Source organism: Mirounga leonina, unplaced genomic scaffold, assembly GCF_011800145.1.
Source record: "Mirounga leonina isolate KUSES-001 unplaced genomic scaffold, KU_Mleo_1.0 Mir_104, whole genome shotgun sequence".
NCBI classification, from domain to species: domain Eukaryota; kingdom Metazoa; phylum Chordata; class Mammalia; order Carnivora; family Phocidae; genus Mirounga; species Mirounga leonina.
The window spans coordinates 19357640-19376576 of record NW_023270231.1 but is presented as its reverse complement, the minus strand read 5'-3'; the positions used below and the strand labels follow the sequence as shown (position 1 = coordinate 19376576).

At 46.7% G+C, this 18937-nt stretch overlaps 1 protein-coding gene and 1 non-coding gene across 4 annotated transcripts; one reads left to right on the top strand and one right to left on the bottom strand.

Moving 5' to 3' along the window:
- Positions 1–2873: 2873 nt before the first annotated feature.
- On the bottom strand, positions 2874–2980 carry LOC118017702. Its single transcript, XR_004681216.1, has one exon. It is a non-coding gene; the product is annotated as a U6 spliceosomal RNA (small nuclear RNA).
- A 2613-nt stretch (positions 2981–5593) lies between these two features.
- Positions 5594–18937, top strand: KIAA1191 (KIAA1191 ortholog). 3 transcript variants are annotated; one of them, XM_035014782.1, is made up of 9 exons: positions 5594–5815; positions 6881–6993; positions 7253–7339; positions 10176–10354; positions 13660–13786; positions 15844–15968; positions 17845–17951; positions 18144–18286; positions 18406–18937. In XM_035014782.1, exons 3-9 carry the CDS (start codon positions 7312–7314, stop codon positions 18612–18614), a joined length of 918 nt encoding a protein of 305 aa, XP_034870673.1. In that variant the 5' UTR covers positions 5594–5815; positions 6881–6993; positions 7253–7311; the 3' UTR covers positions 18615–18937. The 3 variants fall into 3 exon arrangements, with proteins under 3 accessions (XP_034870673.1, XP_034870689.1, XP_034870682.1); XM_035014791.1 differs by lacking the exon at positions 7253–7339 and having other exon boundaries at positions 5603–5815; XM_035014798.1 differs by lacking the exons at positions 7253–7339; positions 10176–10354 and having other exon boundaries at positions 5602–5815.

Here is an 18937-nt window from a genome sequence, read left to right as displayed (position 1 = left end):
TACATAACCTTCCTGAACCTCTTTCTTCAACTGTAAAATGGAAGATAATGGTTGTGGCAGACACTGTTGGTGGCCTACCCAACACACATTTCTCTGTTTTTCTTGCTAACAGAACTCCGGTTGTATTTATTTGGCATGTGCCAAGCCCCCAGGAGGAGTCATAATTTAAAACTAAGCTAGGGGCACCTCGCTGGCTCAGTCAGAAGAGCATGCAACTCTTGATCTTGGGGTCATGAGTTCAGGCCCCACGTGGGCTGTAGAGATTACTTAAATAAATAAAACTTTAAAAAATAAATAAAACCAAGCTAACTGAAGCCTTCCAATTCCCCTTGGTCAGTGTTAGTTTAGGTGTAAGCATCTGGCTCAGTTCTGGCCCAGGAGATACAGGTAGAGGACTGCCAGTTTTCTGGGAAAGATTTTTCTCTCTTCTTTTAGTGAGTGCTGTCATGCAAGGAAGCCATGCTTTGTGAGCTGGGGTGGCCATAGTGCAAACCTGAGGTGCAGGCCTGCAAGGAATCCTAACTTGCTGATGGAGGGCAGAGTGGGGGAAGGAAAGAATCTGGATCCTTGATATCATGGAGCTTCCCAGCCAATCCTAGGTATACTTTCTTCCAGACTCTCTGGTAAGCAAACACATATCCTTATGCCATTGTTGAGTTTTTCTCTTGCTTGTAGTTAAATGCATCCTAACTGATATAATGATCCTTATGATTGAGGTAAGGCGAGTGAAAGTGTCTATCCCTGTGCATGATGTAGGCACTCAAAAGATATCAACTTCCTCCCATACTTTGACCCTTCATACTGCCCACTCTATTGAACCCCACCCCTGGGTGAATCCAACAAGCCCCTCTCTGGGCCTGCTTCCAGATTGCCAAATTGAGTTTCAGGAGACACACAACAAGGCAGATCAGCACAAACATGGACTTTTGGTGACCACCCTCAACTGGGTCGTCTGCACTTTCCAGGTAGTTTCTACTCTTCCACTCTCTGAAACAGCAATTTCAAAGCTTCTTCATGCTCCTCTCTCTTTGCCCACCACCGTGCCTCCCCCTCTCGGCTCACAGACAGAAGAAACAACCTCATCTCCTACTTCACAGACAACAAAAAAGCCATCAGAGTGGGGCTTGCCAATCTTCCTCCACCAAATGTCCTGAGAACTTCTTCCTCTTCCGGGCCAGTCCCTCGTATGTCACACAGTCTGGCCCACCCCACCCCCCATGGTGGTTTTTAGATCTCCTCTGGCATTAGTCTGTCTTTAGAAGGCTCCACCATGTACCATACCAAACATATTCAGATGTACTCACTTCCTATATTAAATAATATATTTTTGCTGTAAAAATCTTAAATAATTTTTTTAAAAAATTGCTTTAATTATTTAGCTGCAGGTAGTTTGCCTAATTTGTGATTGGCTATGGGTTTTTTTTTAGGAGCACTAAGGTGCTATGTGGGATTTATTTATTTTTTTTTAAAGGATTTTATTTATTTACTTGAGAGAGGGAGTGCAAGCTAGAGAGAGAGCGCATGGGGCAGAGGGAGAGAGAGCAGCAGACTCCCGCTTGAGCAGGGAGCCTGAGGTGGGGCTTGATGTGAGGTTTGATCCCAGGACCCTGGGATTATGACCCGAGCCAAAGGCAGAAGCTCAACAGACTGAGCCACCTACTTGGGATTTATTTTAAGGTAAGAGAAATCTAACTCCCAAATCGTTTTCAAATGTAAATGCCATTTTGAACATTAAATATTGTCATAAAGGAAGTTGACATAATAATCTGTTGTGCCAGCACTTAATTAAACATTAATTTTGATTATTCACGGTTTAAAAAAATTTTTGGAGGCAATGATTTTACTTTTAGCACTCAGATTTTTTTTATAGGTCCCTGAAAAGCTCCTAGGCCTTAGGTAGTTTATTGAATGCCAGGTGCCCCTTCCTGCCCCTCAGGGCTCTTAACCCCTCCCTCACTCACATCTTCCACACCTCCATCTCTGCTTGATTCTTCCCAACTGCATTTAGATGCACTGATTTCTGCCATCCAGATAAACCATTCTAGCCTAACCAAACCTAGCCTAGCAAAATCACACCAGGGCCCATTGCAACTAACCTTTCTAACTGTCCCCTCCCTTTGTCACCAAAGGCTGACATCAGAGTCGTTTACACTATATCTGCTTTGAGATGGTCCCTTACCCGCTTGGCTTTCAGGGCAAAGACCGAACTCTGTACCTTGGCCTGTAAAGCCCAACCAAATGGGGGCTCTGCCAACCTCAAAGACCCCACCCCCAGCTCTACTTCCTCGCAATTCTTCAGACACAAGCTTTCTCCTACCTTTGGGTCTTTGCTCTTACCTTCGTGCCCCACTCGGAGCACCCTCTCCCACCTACTTATTTGCCGCTATAACTTTTACTTCTCTGGGCAGCCTCCCCTGACCTTCCAGAGTCAGTCCTTCTATTACATAGCACCTGGTGCTATTGCTTCATGACATTTGATATGTAGTTATTCATAATCAGTCATTGTTTCCTCATGTTAGTTTGCTAGAGTTGCCATAAAAAGCAGCATAGACTGGGTGGTTTAAACAGCAGAAATATATTTTCTCACAGTTCTGGAGGCTAGAAGTCTAAGATCAAGATGGTGGTAGGTTTGGTTTCTTTTGAGTCCTCTCTCTCAGGCTTGCAGTTAATTGCCTTCTCACTGTGTCCTCACATGGCCTTTCATCTATGTGTGTGTGCAACCCTGGGGTTTCTTCCTCTCCTTACAAGGACACCAGCCTTATTTTAATGTAATTATCCTTTAAAGACTTTATCTCCAAGTACTGTTCTGTTCTGAGTCACTGGGGTTTGGGACTTCAACATACGACTTTTGGGAGGGCACAATTCAGCTCATAACTATCAGGGACTGTGTCCTCCTTCCCAATGTATCCCTTGTGCAAGGGCCATACTAATCTCTCCTGTATCGTTCCAATTTTAATATATGTGCTGCCGAAGCGAGCACATCCTCCCCAGTGTATCCCAAGCCCTGAGCATCATGCCAAGACACAAGAACACATGTTCTATTTAATTAACTTCCCCAAGACTAACTGTGTGACATTGGCCTGGTTCCTTCTATTCTCTGTACCTAGTTGTGCCACCTGTAATATCAGGCTGGAGAAGCTGGTCTCTAAGGACCATCGGACAGTTGACCCAACCTCCTTTAATTATCTCTTCAGTGAAATCTTTCCCCCTCACCACTAGAGGGAGATGTTACTTCTAGTTTTTTTCTCTGCGGGACTGTGCCTTAACTCTCTTGTCCCTGGGACATTAAAAGTGGAGGAGCTGAGGCCAAGGACAGCCTGCAGCCAAACTATCAGCAGGGCATTCAGCCCTGGGCTTGAATTTCAACTCTGCCTTTTCCTGGCTGAGGTATCTTTGCCAGGGTCCCCTTGAGAGTGTTAGTTTTCTCTGCTGCTGAGTGGGCAATGAGAATGCCTCATCCATGATGCTATGTGGGGCAGGCTTCCAGATTGAACTCCCAGTCTAGAAACCCCAGAAATGCAAATGCCCCACTTGCTCCCTTCTCAGTAAACAAGTTCCTGTCTGCTGATGTGTCACTGAGAATGTTGGCAAGTCTGTCTAAGGAGTGGGCCTTTCTGACGGCTTGGACTGGCCAGAGAGGGCAGATGTCCAGAGAAAGGCAGGCAGGCAGGCAGGCAGGCAGGCAGGCAGAATTCCGTCCTGCTGCCTGCCTCCTCCCCCACGAAGTAGGAATGTAGGATGCTTTGGGGCATCCACGGTGGATGCAAGAGAGATCCTGGTCAATTCCAATTTTTAAGGCTCCAAATTTGTTAAAGTATGAAATGCCTAAGTTAAGTGCAAAAAGGCAATTCGGAGACAAAAGCACTTAGAATATTAGTTTCATAGTAAGTGTATGTTATAAACGTACATTAAAAGGCAACCAGATTCGGTCACATACAGGGACCCTTGACTATTGTCTGCCCCTCAGCACTTAACCATACAGTCAGACCTCAAGCACCAACTTCCCAATGATGCTGCCACCCCTGGGGAAATAAAGTGGCTGTGCATAGAACTGGAAGCAGGCTTGGCTATGAACCAAAACTAGAGTCAGAAAAAAGCACAAGGAAAAAAAGCTACAAGAAATCCGCCCCGGAAGCTGCAAAAGATGGCCTGAGTTCAAACAGCTCAAAACGTACCCTTCTTGGGCCTTGTGGATTCAGTTTTGACTGAATTCTCGGCTATGCAACCAGACCCTTTCAAAAAGTGGTTTACTTGCAAAGAAGTCTTCTAAGGGACACCAGGCTTTAAAATAATTTGCTCCTCAGTAAAAAATACAACACCCATTTAAAGGGGAAAACACCATAAGATCGTGAAGGTTAAAAGTTTAGTCTGTTTTTTGTGGGAAACGGCAATTTTCTTACATGATGATGATCAACATAATGCCATAGGTTCAGAAATTTGTACTATTAAAGTCAGGGATAAAGTTGTTTTAGTCAGAGTCAGGAAAGACTTCAGTTTCATTTGGTGATAAAAACAAGCTGATGCTTATCATTTATATAAGGGTGCAAAGTCCTGTTTCTCCCCCTTGACTGAAATGTGCCGCGTAGCCTATCCTTTTGTGGAGGAGGGCAAGGTGTCAGCGAGGGGGTGGGAGGAACAGAGGCAGACGGACAAGCAGACTCTGTGCTCATAGCAGAGCAGATATGAGGCTCCATCCCACAACCCTGAGATTAGGACCTGATCCAAATCCAGACTTGGCTGCTTAACCCACTGAGCCACGCAAGCGCCCCCAAAGTAACACTTTTAACACACACAAAAATCACACCGCAGTGTAATTGTGCTTTTCATAAGCTAATTCTAGAATTCATAAAAGACATGAATTCATGGCGCGCTCAAGCACCGTGGGTTGGTAATGGCACACAAAGTTTAAAGTTGCAGGAGTGAAGCCTGTGGGGCCTGCCAGTAGGCCCAGCACATGTCACATGCAGAATCTAAATGTGAGATCAGTCCTCAGAGGCCCCCTGAGATGAGCCTTGATGGCAAGCTTTGGACGTGGGGTAGAAACGGGGATAGATTTCTTTTTTCATCTTCTTTTACTTCCTCAACTTTGCTGTTTTGTCATATTTGTAAACCCCTTAGGGGCAAAAAAAAAAAAAAAAGAAGTGTTCCTTCAGAATGTGACATTTGAGCAGGCACTTTTCCAAGTGTCACTTTCCTTAGTGTGAAAGGGAAATTATATTAGGACCGAGGGGAGAGCAGGTGCTCCTCGGTTGTGCTGTTAGTATGAACCCTGCCTAACCCAGCTGTTTCTGGAAGGGGGTGCCTGCTCACTTCACCTCTTATTAGTCAAGTGATTTCTCATCTCTCTGGGCCCCAACTTCCCCTCCGCGAAACGAGTTTGAGGGTGTCACTTTGCAGTGCTGTCTCCATCTTCCTCAGCCTGTCACAGACCAAGGCACAGGATGGTGGTAAAGGGGAGCTTTTCCTCAGGGAGATGGCTGGTTCTACACTCGGGACTGTGGTCCCCCAACTCACCCTGCGCGTAAAGTCCTGGAGCCTTCCCGACCTTGGACTACAGCTCCCAGCATGCCCCGAGGGCCTCTCGGGCCAAGTCTCGCGTGCTGTGACGAGACCTCGGAAGGCTTTGCGGGAAGGCTGCCGGCCGGCCGACCCGGCGGCCAGTGTTCCCTCGTTGGTACCTGCGGCCTTAGGTGTCGCCACGGGCATAACGCCGCTCACATCATGGCTTGGGTCCCTACTGCGCCACGGCGTCTCGTGAGACGTGGGTCCTCAGAGCCTCTTTAGTGCTGGAGCTCGGGCGGGGGCGGAAGAACAGGTAACAGACGGACCGGGCCTGGACCTCCTTGGGGCTGCGTCCTTCGCGCATCCGAAGGGGCGCGCCTCTGGCCCCTCCACCAAGGCGCTGACCCGGGGCCTCTCGGTCCCTCTCCCTTCTCCCCTCCCCAGGCGCAGAGCTCGGCCCGACCGCGCCTTGCCTCTCTTGCCCCACCATCTGGAGTCTCCCAGTGGGACTTCTCTCTGATGGTCCCTCTGCGTCCCCCGCACCGGGCCTCGCCTCGGCTTCCTCAGACTGGCCTAGGCCGTGACCCTCGTTCCTCGCCCTCACCCCCACGCCTCCGCCTTGCCCGGCCCTCGGAGGACCTTCGGCTTGTGCCCGGCCCCGGCCTTAATCTCCTTTTTCTTAGTCTCGCGGGGCGGGAGGGGTTGGGTCAGACCTGGCCTTTCAAATCCTGGTGGCTTTGTTCCGTATCCTGTGAAGGAGCTGCGTGAGCTCTGCGGGGGGAGTGGGAACAGGGAAAGGGAAGGGGAAGTGGAAAGGATGTATGTGGGTCTGAATGCTTCCTGGACCCGGAGGATGGCTGAACTTTGGTTTCTTCGATGCTCTTTAATGAAGAACTGACTAGTTTGTCCCCTGAACTTAATCAGGTAGAGGGGCAGTGTAGCAAGTTGAAAAGCAAATAACTTGGCCTTTTCAGGGTTTTGTTTTAATTCCCCTGAAAATGGGGGTGGAACTACCTGCCTTGCAGATCCGGCCACTTGTCTGTGACCTTGGACAACTCACATAAACATCTCCTGATTTTTAGTTTCCTTCTTTTAAAATTTTAGGGGATAAATAATGTGGGCTTTGCAGAGTTGCTGCAGGGTTAAAATGCAAGATAAGTGTTGTATAAAACCCTTAGGAGTATTAGTGTTAGCAACAAAGAATGAGTTTACCCATTATGGTATATAGCCCGTTGCTGTTGGTTAAGTAAGTCCTAACTTACTTAAAAATGATGTGTATAATCACTCTTGCAAGGTTGTGGAGAATACATGAAGGTACAGGAAGGTGTTTGGCAGACTCTGAAGGGCTATACCAATGCTGGTTGTTTGTTATTCTTAGAACCTCTGAAATGGACGGACTCTTCCCAAGCAGATTTGCTCATTTGCAGCAGCTGGACAATGTTCCTCATTAATACCTGTCTGTCAGCATAATCGTCACATCATCTCACTCGGGTAAGGTGACCTTTTCACCACATATAGTGTCTTTGTCACATCACAGGTGTTAAGATCAGCCACAGGTGAGACCTTTGACTTTCTCCTTAAAAAAATTTTTTTTTAATTTCCGTTGGCATGTTTGTCACCCATTGGCTCTTTTATGTGTGCCTCAGCCTTGTAAACAAGCCATAAAACTCTGTGTGCCTGTCAGAAGAACAGCACTGGAGCTATTCTTTGGTGTTCACTGTAAGAAAATGCCCTTTGTTATTTTTATTAGGTGGCAGGGACTCAGCTCCGAATTCTATATAGAAAAAGCATCTGGATCCCAGTCTTTCAATGGCTTCGAGACAACCAGAAGTGCCTGGTAAACTTAATTCTTTTTGATAAAGTCTTGCTTTGCCCTTAGTGTTTTAAGCTAAATAGAAACCACTTTTCTTCTCAACCATATATTAATGGTTACTTTCTGCCACCAGGCAAGTATTTAAACTTAATAGATTGGCATCATTTAAATATTACCTTATTAACCACCCAGCCAGGGTATGAACCCAAACCCTAAATTGAAAGAGAACAGTCATTTCATACTTAAAGGTATGCCAAATTTGTCACTTTCCTACAGATATCAAATAAGAATTCAGAATAAGTTGTTTGGTTCTTGTAATATGTACCAAACGATTGTACTTATTCCCCTTTTTGGAGGGGATTGGGGGTGGGCAGAATGGAGGTCTGGGCAAAAAGGCACTGGCCTGATTTAAAGGTAGATTAAACTTGGGCGGTTAGGAAAATGCTCACAGCAACGTTTAATGAATCCTGGGCCTGTGTAGGGCAATACTTTCTGGGTTACTAAAGTCATTGATCCCTCCCAGGACTGTTTTAGTGGGAAGGGCCAGTGATTTTTAATCAAATCTGAATCACTCAGATTTTGATTCTCAGTCAGATAGTGCCTGTCTCTCAAGGTTGCTGTGAAGATTAAGAATAACATATGTGAAAATGTGAGTTAAAAGTTAGTGATGAATATATATTTACTGCACAGACAATTTTTTGGTCTCTCTCTGTAGGAGTATATTTCCTACAGAATTTTAGCTGACTTTATTATTTTTAGGAGGGCTATTGGGATGGCTGCTGGGAGGAGTCTTTAAGATTTTTTTTTTTTTTAAAGATTTTATTTATTCATTTGAGACACAGAGATACAGAGAGAGAGAGCATGAGCAGGGAGAGAGGCAGAGGGAGAAGGAGAAGCAGGCTCCCTGCTGAGCCAGGAGCCCGATGTGGGCTCGATCCCAGGGCCCTGGAATCATGACCTGAGCCAAAGGCAGATGCTTAACCATCTGAGCCACCCAGGCGCCCCTAAGATGTTTTGAAATTGTTCCAAATTAAGTGGATTAATAGAGGAGTTTCCCCCATGTCTCCTGATGTGTATCCATCTCTGGTCTCTAACATCATCAGTTTGTGTTTTAGTTTGTCTTCCACTGTTGCTGTGATTACCATAAACTCCCTGTAACCATCTGGGCCATAGGGTTGCGCCCATAAGGTTAAAGCTTTGTAGCGTGGGGAGCATGGAGTGTTGCATGTAAAGTGTGAACACTGGCTTAGATCTGTTATGCAGTCCCCACCTTGCTAGCTGGGTGTCACTTAAGACCTATGCCTCAGTTTCCTGAGCTAGAAAATGGGAAGAATATCTGCCTAATGAGGGTCAGGTAAGATGAGGGATATAGCTGCCCAGCAAGGAAGGGTATTTGGTAATCATTATTTGCTTATATGTTTGTTTTAATTGAGAGAATACACATATCATAAAATTCCCATTTAAAGTGAACCATTTAGTGGTGTTTAGTATATTCACATGGTTGTACAGCCATCACCACCATCTAATTCCAGAACACTGCATCACCCCAAAAGGAAAACCTTGTACCCATTAGCAGTGACTCCTCCTCTGTCCCATCCCAGTCTCTGGCAACCACCAATTCTTTATTTCTGTGGATTTGTTAGTAATTATTAATAGTAATAAAAATGATAGCTGCTTGTTCTCCTTTCTGTTTAAATGAAGTGTCTTTGCTGGTTTGGGATTTATTGCCATTGAAGTTGATGTCTTAGAGAGTTACGATATAATTTTAAGCAGGAAAACATCCTGCTGAAGGCAGGATCTGGGCATCAGTTCTGCTGTGAAAGGATTAGCAGACAAACAAAATAAACTTTGCTCCCTGGTCTGGCAGAACTGAGAGTGCCCTTGAAATAGGGTGCCTGCGTCACAGTGGGCCATTCCACCAGTCCATTCCAGTGAACAGGAATGGCAGGATCGACTGGCAGTGTTCTATGAGTGGTTGTCAGCAATTTCTGTGATGGAAATTGGCTCTGCTGTTTAAGTCATACAGAGTGCTCGAAACTAGAGGTGACACTGGATAGCAAATTGTTTTAAATATTTCTTGTAATAGCACTGTTGGTTTTCTTTTGGTAAAGTTAGGTAGGAAGGCAGAAGATTTGCAGTTGAGCCCCAGCTGGCTACTTTTTTTTTTTTTTTTTAAGATTTTTAAAAAATTTATTTATTTAACAGAGATAGAGAGAGAGCATAAGTAGGCAGAGCTGCAGACAGAGGGCGAGGGAGAAGCGGGCTCTCTGCTGAGCAGGGAGCCCGATGTGGGGCTCGATCCCAGGACCCTGGCAGCATGACCCGAGCCGAAGGCAGTCGTTTAACCGACTGAGCCACCCAGGCGCCCCTCCAGCTGGCTACTTTCTGTATGAGCTTTGGCAAATCACTTTACCTCTAGGCCTTAGTTTCCTTATCTATAAAACGGGAGCAAGAACTTCATATCTTCAGTCCTGCATGAGTTGAGAGCCGTGGCATTGCTGTGGGGTAGCTTCTGTGGCATAAAGAACATAGCTTTGAAATCAGATAGGTTTGGATTTGGATTCTAAACTGTACTTTGAAGTTGTATGAGCTTGCTCAAGTAAATTTAAATTGAACTTTGTTTTTTCTACTCCATAAAAGTGGATTAGGGCTTCTGAATGGGTAAAATGGAGAATTCAAAGTGTAAGGTGTAAAGAAAGGACTTAGTACTATTATTTTTCCTTGAGTGGATTAGCTATTCCAGAACGAGCTGTTGCTCTGTCCCAGAATAAGAGTGAGAGCTTTCCTGTCTAGAGATGAATTTAAAGATACTAGCATGTTCCACTGCTGAACCCATCCTGACAGGTATCTCTGTTCTTAGCTCTTGAGCCTAGTGGGCCTCTAGGCAAGATGTCCCTGCCCATCGGGATGTACCGCCGGGCATTCAGCTATGATGATGCCCTCGAGGACCCTACACCCATGACTCCTCCTCCATCGGACATGGGCAGCATCCCCTGGAAGCCAGTGATTCCAGAGCGCAAGTATCAGCACCTCGCCAAGGTATCTGACTCCACTGACTGCTTCTGGCAAGCCCAACCTCTTCGTTTTCCTTCCTCTGCTCCAGAAGCCTTCAGTGGCTCCTGGCCCCATAGAATTGGGCAGTCACCAATCCTTGCATGTTTTCAGTGCCTCAGCTGGAGTTGGTGGACCTTTTTTTCCTTGTGAATTCAAACTAGAATGGCTATGTCTTTTTTTTTTTTTTTTTTTTTTTTTTAAGATTTTACTTATTTATGTGAGAGAGAGAGAATGAGAGAGAGAGCATGAGAGCAGGGATGCTCAGAGGGAGAAGCAGACTCTCTGCTGAGCAGGGAGCCCGATGTGGGACTCGATCCTGGGACTCCAGGATCATGACCTGAGCTGAAGGCAGTCGCTTAACCAACTGAGCCACCCAGGCGCCCTCCTTTTTTTTTTTTTTAAGATTTTATTTATTTGACAGAGAGATAGAGAGAGAGAGCACAAGTAGGCAGAGCAGAGGGAGAGGGAGAAGCAGGCTCTCCGCTGAGCAGGGAACCTGATGCGAGGCTCGACCCCAGGACCCTGGGATCATGACCTGAGCTGAAGGCAGCTACTTAACCGACTGAGCCACCCAGGCGCCCCAGAGAATGGCTATGTCTTCTACCTGAGACTCTTCTGTGTCATCCCCCTGCCCCGTGATCCAACCATGCGAATTATTTAAGATTTCATGCACTTACTGAGGATCTTACGCCTCTAAGTCTTTGTGTCATGTCACACTGCTCATTGCCTGGAATGTTTATAGTCCGCATCCTGTTCTCTCACCCCTCTTCCCACTCCAGCTGCCTGATAAATGGTATCCTTTTAAGTCTTAGCTCAGACATCTCTTCTGTGAGGATTTTCCTCCATCCTCTCGATAAGACTACTACCTTTCCCTTTGAGCTCTCCCCTGTATCACGGACCCCTGTCATAATCCCTATGTTATTTTATCACTTCCCATTAGCTTTTTGAGGTCAGGGGCCATGGCCAATTTTGTACTCCCATCTGCAGTATCTAGCAGAGGACCTGGCATAAAGTAGATCCCCCCCAAAAATGTTCATTGGGTGATTGGGGGAAAAATTGGCTCTTTTTTGAACACATGCTGTGCTTTTCCTCATGCTGTTCTTCCTGCCTCAGATGCCTCTTCCCACTGCCATCCTCTGTAAAAGCTTCTCTTTCGGGCGCCTCTTTCCTAAGGCCCACCTGACAGACAGACACAGACAGGCGCGCGCGCACACACACACACACACACACACAGACACCCTAGTTGCACCTTGATCTGCTCTCCAGCCCTTTTGTGCAGTTTGGCTTCATAGGTTCTCACATGCTTGGAGCAGACATGCTTCCTGACTGCAGGGGCTGTGTCTCCCTCGCCTCTGACTCTCCAGCTGCCGAGCATGCCCAAATAAACTAGGCCTGCCAAATTTGGGTGAGGCCATTTAACCTGCAGCTAGTTTCACTGAACTTGAGCCCTGTGACAGCCTAGGGTGGGGCAGGAAGTGCACTGCAAGCAGCTGCTGAAGCCGACCTGGGTGTGAATCCCCTAAGGGACTATGTACTAGCAATGACCTTGGGAACACTGCTTCACTCCTGAGTCCCAGTGTCTCCCATCTGAGAGATGAGAATATTTTATATCATGGAGGTGTTGTGGGGATTACATAGAAGAGCATTAAAAGACTTGACACATTGGGTGTGTAGCTGATAGTGTGACTCCTGGCTCCTTGCTTAACTTTCACTTGGTAGAACTATATTTATTCCTTCCTTTCCAGTGAGGGCCCCCCTCCCCTGCCATGAAGCCCTCAAATAGGGAGCTGCTTTTATGAAAGCATCCCCTACAGCTCTGGGCGGGGGCAGTTCCCTGGGTCAGTTATCTACTGAAATCTGACCCAGTCATTTGTTGAAGAGAAAACATTTAGTGTAGAAAGTACAGGCAGTGCTAGGGAGAAAGGGCCCAGCAGCCTGGCTCTGAGGCCAGAGCAGCGGATTCCAGGGACAAAGGCAGAAAACAAGCATGGCTTCTTTTTTTCAAAGATTTTATTTATTTGGGGCCGGGGGGCGGGGTGGGGTGCGGCTCAAGTGGGGGGAGGGGCAAAGGGAGAGCGTCTTTCAAGCAGACTCAGTGCTGATGGAGCTCGACTTGGGGTTCGATCTCACGACCCTGAGATCATGACCTGAGCCAAAACCAGGAGTCGGATGACTCGGCCACCCCGGCGCCCCCAGCATGGCTTCTGATCGTGCTTTGAAGGGGCACACCCATTTCATTGGAAAGGCTGCTGCTTACTCCACTGGGCAGGGGACGGGCTTCCAGTTTTCTTGCGCGCCCCAGCTGGAGCAGTTGACAGTCTGGGGCAGCTGCTCTCTCAAAGGAAAGCTTGGCTTGACTCACTGCACGCATTCTCTCGTTTGTCCTATCGGTGTCCAAACCGTCAGCCACGCTCCAAGTAAGAAAACAGAGATCCCTTTTACTGGAGCAGGGTTACAGCTAAAAGATGTAAATCCTGTTTTGTAACAGGGATGCGGCATTTCAGTACTTTCTTCTGCTGTCCTCCTTTTGGACCATCTTTCTCCTCGGTTCCTTTGTAGAAGCAGAGAACAGAATGAACACAGTTCTCTTCTCCCTGCTGCTCCTGAGCATGGTGTCTGGTGTTTAGATTACAGAAGGTGCTAGGTTTTAGCTCTCTCGTGTGAGAGATTGGAAGCTACTTAGATTTTTTTTTTTTTTTTTAAGACCATCATTTGAACCTGCAGAGTCATGGGCATCACAGTGTGGTCTTGGGCACTGGCAGCATTAGCATCACCTGGGAATTTGCTAGAAACGTGACTTCTTGAGCCGCCAACCCCCTGGCCCGCCCAGATCAGCTCTGGGGTGCGTCCAGCCATCTGTTTAACAAGTCCTCCTGTGGGATTTTGATGCTCAGCAAAGTTCGAGAACCACTGAACAAATGCAGTGATGAAGCAAAAGCCAGCATAGTGCCTAGTACATGGTCGGGGCTTAGTAATAAGTGTTTCTTCTGCATTCCTAGGGACACAATAGTATGGGATATTGGACAGACAGGGGCTGGGAAGGTAGTAGACCTCAGTGTTTCAAATTCTGGCTTTCCCACTTTTACAAATTCACACTATGCATGTAATGTCTTTGTGTGTTGTCACTATGGATAATACCTATGTAATTGGGTGGAGACAACCAGCCCGCTTTCACATATTTCCTTACGTATCAGATGAAAGGTATTTCAGTAACTTCTCCCCCAAAGGAGTAAATCTGGTTATGTGACTCCCCTGCCCTGCTCAAGCGCCCTCTTACCTTTCTTGAACAGACGGAGGAAGGGGAGGCCAGTGTCTCCTCCCCTGCCATGACCCTGTCATCGGCCACTGACAGTGTGGACAAAGCCCCTGTGGTGAAGGCTAAAGCGACTCATGTCATCATGAATTCTCTGATCACAAGTAAGCACTTTGCATCCTCAGGATAGAATGCGGTAGGGGTGGGAAAGGTTTGGGCTTCCTGCAAGCTGGCTGTGCGGGATTCTGCAGCCTCCCGTGCCTTAGCATGGCATGGCCTGACTGCCTGGCACTTGTCCGCGTGGTTGCTGACGCCCCGGTGTCGAGGATCCGTTTAGGTGGAAGATTTGCCAAATATGAAGCATCTCAGTTAATTTAGGTTCGCTCCTGCTGCTTTGTTGACGACAGTCTTATTTTCCCATATGTGTCAGTGTGGCATCGGGCAGTTGACTTAACTCTTGAGACTGTTTCCCTGTCCATGAAATGAGGAATCTGGCTGGTAGGCTGAGGGGAGGTTTAGATGGCCCCAGTGCTCGGTGGCTGGGAGCCGCTGCTGTGACTGTCTCAGGCTCTCCTGGAGAAGGTGACACACCGAGGCATCTCCCACCTGCCCTGCACTTCTTCTTCTTTTTCTTCTTTTTTTTTTAAATTGAAACGCTCAAAGTTGTTTCTCTTCCTGGACCTGAGGCTAGTTTGGTGTCTCAAGCATCTTTAGCTTTCAGAATGTGGTTTGCGGTTCTAATGAGACCAGAAAACGAGAGGTTGCTTTTCTTTTTCTTTTTTTTCTTCTCTTTTAAAACCTTGTAACAAGGTAAATGAGCTTGTCGGGTCTGGAGGGCCCTTCTGGATGCTGTGGGGAGTTCACCACCTATTAGATACAGAGCTCTGCAGAGCACAGAGAGGTTCTTTGGTTGGCTCAGTTTTGAAGTCGGAAGCTCTTGTTTATCTGCTCCGGGAGGGCATCAGCCTGTCTTGGGCAGTTCCTGGAAAATTCACCTAAGAACCAAAAGTCCAAACTCTTACTCGGACTCTGTTTTTATTCACACATAAAGGCACCGTTTGAATCAGCAAATACCGCTTGTAGTTTGCCAGCTTGAGAACATACTGTGGCGGTGTTCGAGAGCTTAGCAGTGCTCTTTTAGCCCAGCATTAACTTCTCCATGGAGAAGACTGCTCATCAGCAGTATGGAATGTTGTAACAGCCCCAGTGTGCCGTGTCACTCACATCCTTAGCTGGTCTAGTCACTTCCACTTTTAAGCATATTTTTATATAATCACAGGTAGAGCAGACGTACCGTTCTATTTTTCTTAACTGATACTGCCATGAACTTTGTTGCTCTAGTCTTAAATTAAACAAACAAACAATAACTGCATTTAAAATCCTGGTATTCAGTAAATCCCGCTTTTTACATTTTCAGGTAGGCTACCTGGGAAGACTGGAAAACATCTTTATGCATTTTTTTTCTTTGCTTCTATTTCTAATGATAATAAAATCGTTCCTTAGAAGGGGAATGACTAAGTCATCAAGGACATCTGGTGTCTAGGCTTTTGGTCCACAGCTGCCACATTCCTGGATGAAGGGGAGTAGTATGTAGTGGGGGTGCAGTTGAAGCTGTCAGTTATTCCACGGTATAACTGACTTACTGAGGAGATGTCAGGTCAGACGGACCTACCACTGAGTTCGGCCCGTCTGTTATGCCAGGCACCGTGCCGGCAGATCTCATACATGGGCAACGTGGGGTCTGTAGGCCTTGGCTAGTTCAAGGCATGGTCTCTGTGGCTTGGGTCTAATTGGTATGTTGGTGCCGTCCAGCCTAGAAGTGGCCTGTTTCTCTTTGGTGGAAGTCTGTGCATGGATGACGAGGGTGGTGAGTCTGTCTGAGGAAGCTTTACGCTTGGAGAACTTGCACTTTTCTGAATGTCAGCCGCCTCCTCCATGTTGCGTTTCGAAATACAAAAAAAATGTTCCCTGGAGGTTATCCGACACTCCCTTTGGGAGTAACCTATTCTTAGCTCGGTGTGAGGGAAGGCTTCCTTCTCGTTAGAGACCTTTCGTATGAGGTTCAGCATTACTGCTGTGGTGCTTGTCTGGGGGACCCCTCTTCCTCAGATGGTCAGTGTGGTCTCTTGCGTCTGGGGAGGAGAGTGGATGTCCGTGTTGAACCCCCCAGTTTGCGGGGGGAGAGGGGGGCGGGCATGACTGTCATCTCCTCTGTTCCCAGAACAGACCCAGGAGAGCATTCAGCGTTTTGAGCAGCAGGCAGGGCTGAGCGATGCTGGCTACACACCCCACAAGGGCCTTACCACCGAGGAGACCAAGTACCTTCGAGTGGCAGAAGCGCTCCACGTAAGCTTGTTTCTTAGGAACTTTAAAAAAGCCCTCTCCATTCATAGCTTGAGATGTGGCTGTGGCTTAGACGTTACCGGCTCATTTAGCTGGGCGTCGTGGAGAGCAGTGGAAAGAACCGGGCGAGCAGTTCAGTGCTGGGTAGTCCCACCCTGGTGGCGCTTTCTGGTTGAAAGCTCCAGAGCTGTTAGCCTGGCGGTTTCTGCTTATCCGTCTATAAAGTGGGGGTATCCGCCTTGTTTCTTTATGGTTAGGAGGAGCAGCTGAGACTCTGAGCTTACACATGTGATGTGTGTGAGCACGTTATGAACAACGAAGCAGGTACTCTGTGTACCAGAGTGACCGACTTTGAGGGAGAGGAGAATTGGGCAGTCTTAACAGAGGTAACACTTCAGCAGGAAAGGAACATCGTGCTCTGTGTTTCCTTTTTGCAAAATTAAAATCAAATGTAGAATTGAAATGTTTCTGCCTTTTCATTTCTAAAATGGTAACCGAGTGAAGAATAATTTTTGATAAGGTTAATGATGACTGAACAGTCGTATGAATGAGTTTCAAGGGATTTTCTGTCGGGGAATACCAGTTGGTACTTAATAGTGCCTTATGACCTATGAGGCAGTTGTGTTCACTTAATCTTTGTACTAATCCTTGGAGGGAGATACTATTTTTCTATGTCTTATAAATGCAGAGACAGGTCCAAGGTTGTATAGTTAACCAGTCACAGTACTAGAACTCAAGTCTCCTGATTCCCTATTTCCTGGTGGTTTTTTCCCTCCATATTCGAAAGTTGTCTGAGAATCTGGCTCCTGAAGGGGCTCACGAGGGGGATCATGATACACAATATATAGAAGGATATACAGTAATATAGATCTGGTGGCCCGTGGGCAAGGATATGAGACATTGTGGATTGTTTGCAATTCACATGATTCTTTGCATTCTAAGTGTAAAAACCACTGCTGTAGGGGATCAAGGTTGGGTTGGTGACCAGCTTAATCTCTCAGACAAGACAGATACTTCCGGAGAGGGGCACTGTCAGTCTTTGAGAACTTCCCAGGATAGGTGTGAGTCAGAATTCCTCAATTGAGCAGTTCACTCTGTAGAATGGTAGAGTTGACTTTGGCCCATTTTCTGCATCTTGGCCACATGAGTAGAACTTGAGGATGGCTGAAATGCCAGCTTACATAAATTGATACGGTGAGTGAGAACATTTAGACATGCTCATTTGTTTGTAATGTAGCTTGGGCTCACTAGACATGGAGCACAGAGACAGTGGAGGGGCCCTGACCTAGAAGAACTGAGAAGTAGACTTGTCTCTCCCTTCCTAGACAGCTAGTCTATATGTTAGAGGTGTGTTTACAATGCCCCGGGCACCCAGAGTGACTGGCCGTGGGAGGGAAAAGGGAGAGAAGGGGACAGGTGCCACAGAGAAAGCATTTAGCTGGAGAGGAATAGCATGCCTGAGTCTTGGCTTTGAGACACTGGGGAGGGCAGGGCTTGTAGCTGGTGGGAGAAGCAGCCTAAGAGTTCAAGGCCCTACTTAAAAGGCCTACAAGGCCTCCAGCTTGAGTTCTGGTTCTTCCGCTTACTGGGCAAATAAGTGGGAAAATTACTTCTCCAAAAGTAAAAGCTCTAGTGTGGTATTTAGCGCAGAGCTGTTTGAGATATGTTGTAGAATGAATAGATTTTCTTAAAGAGGGGAATTTTGTCTAGTACGGCAAAATCAAAAGAGTATCTGTTCTATAATCCAAAATTATTCTACCTACTAATGTGTTTCCTTTTGCCTGGTGTTAAAGTGTGAATCAAGTTATTTATACCCAGACTAGCTATTTTATATTTGCTCTCATTTTAAAGAAGTTTCTTTTCTTACCCATCTGAACAGAAACTAAAGCTACAGAGTGGAGAGATAACTAGAGAAGAGAAGCAGCCGGCCTCAGCCCAGTCCACCCCAAGCAGCAGCCCCCACTCCTCCCCTAAGCAAAAGTCCAGGTGAGCCCTTCCGGTGAGCCTGCCGAGCTGCAGTGTGCTTCTAGAAAAGCTAGTGCTGCGTACAGAATTGGAGTTTAAGCCTGTGGTTTCAGAGGGAGAAGGGGGAGTTGGCAGTTCCAGTCTCTTGGCATGAGATACTTCTAGAGGCATAGGAAGGGGATATAAGGATATGCTTTATTCTTTCCCTTCCAGAGGCTGGTTCACTTCTGGTCCTTCCACAGCCTTGCCTGGCCCAAATCCTGGCACCATGGATTCTGCCAGTGGGGACAAGGACAGAAACTTGGCAGATAAATGGAGCCTCTTTGGACCAAGATCCCTCCAGAAGTCTGATTCAGGTAAGACTGCTCCTTCAAAAAAAAACAAAAAACAAACCCATGTGGGTGGCATTTTACCATGTATATTGGGGGCTGCCTACTAATTTTGAAATAATTTGCTTTTTGGTTTACTTCTGTAGGAGGTTTTGCCACCCAGGCTTACAGAGGAGCCGAGAAGCCTTCTCCGATGGAACTGATCCGTGTTCAGGCCACCCGAATGGCTGAAGATCCAGCAACCTTCAAGCCACCCAAGATGGACATCCCAGTGATGGAAGGGAAGAAACCACCACCAAGGACCCATAATCTCAAACCCCGTGACTTAAATGTGCTCACACCCACTGGCTTCTAGAGCTCTTTGTATTCCAGGGGCTCTGGATAGAGGGTGTCTTGTACCCAACTCCCCTTTTACCTTGGCTTTGACATAGGAAAGGTTTTTTTTTTTTTTTTTTTTAAACTTCTTAAACTGAGGCTAGAGCTGGAGATGTAATTGGTTTTCGAGAAATGTTAGTGCAAAGCTTGTCCTTGTGTGGAAGAAGCCATTTTGTATGGTTTAGTTTAAATAATCCCAGCAGTGATGTATGGGGGACCTCCTTATTCATTTTGTATCATTTACGTTAGACAAGATCTTTGATCATTGCTTACCAAGTAAATAATGTTTGTGTTGTTCCAGAA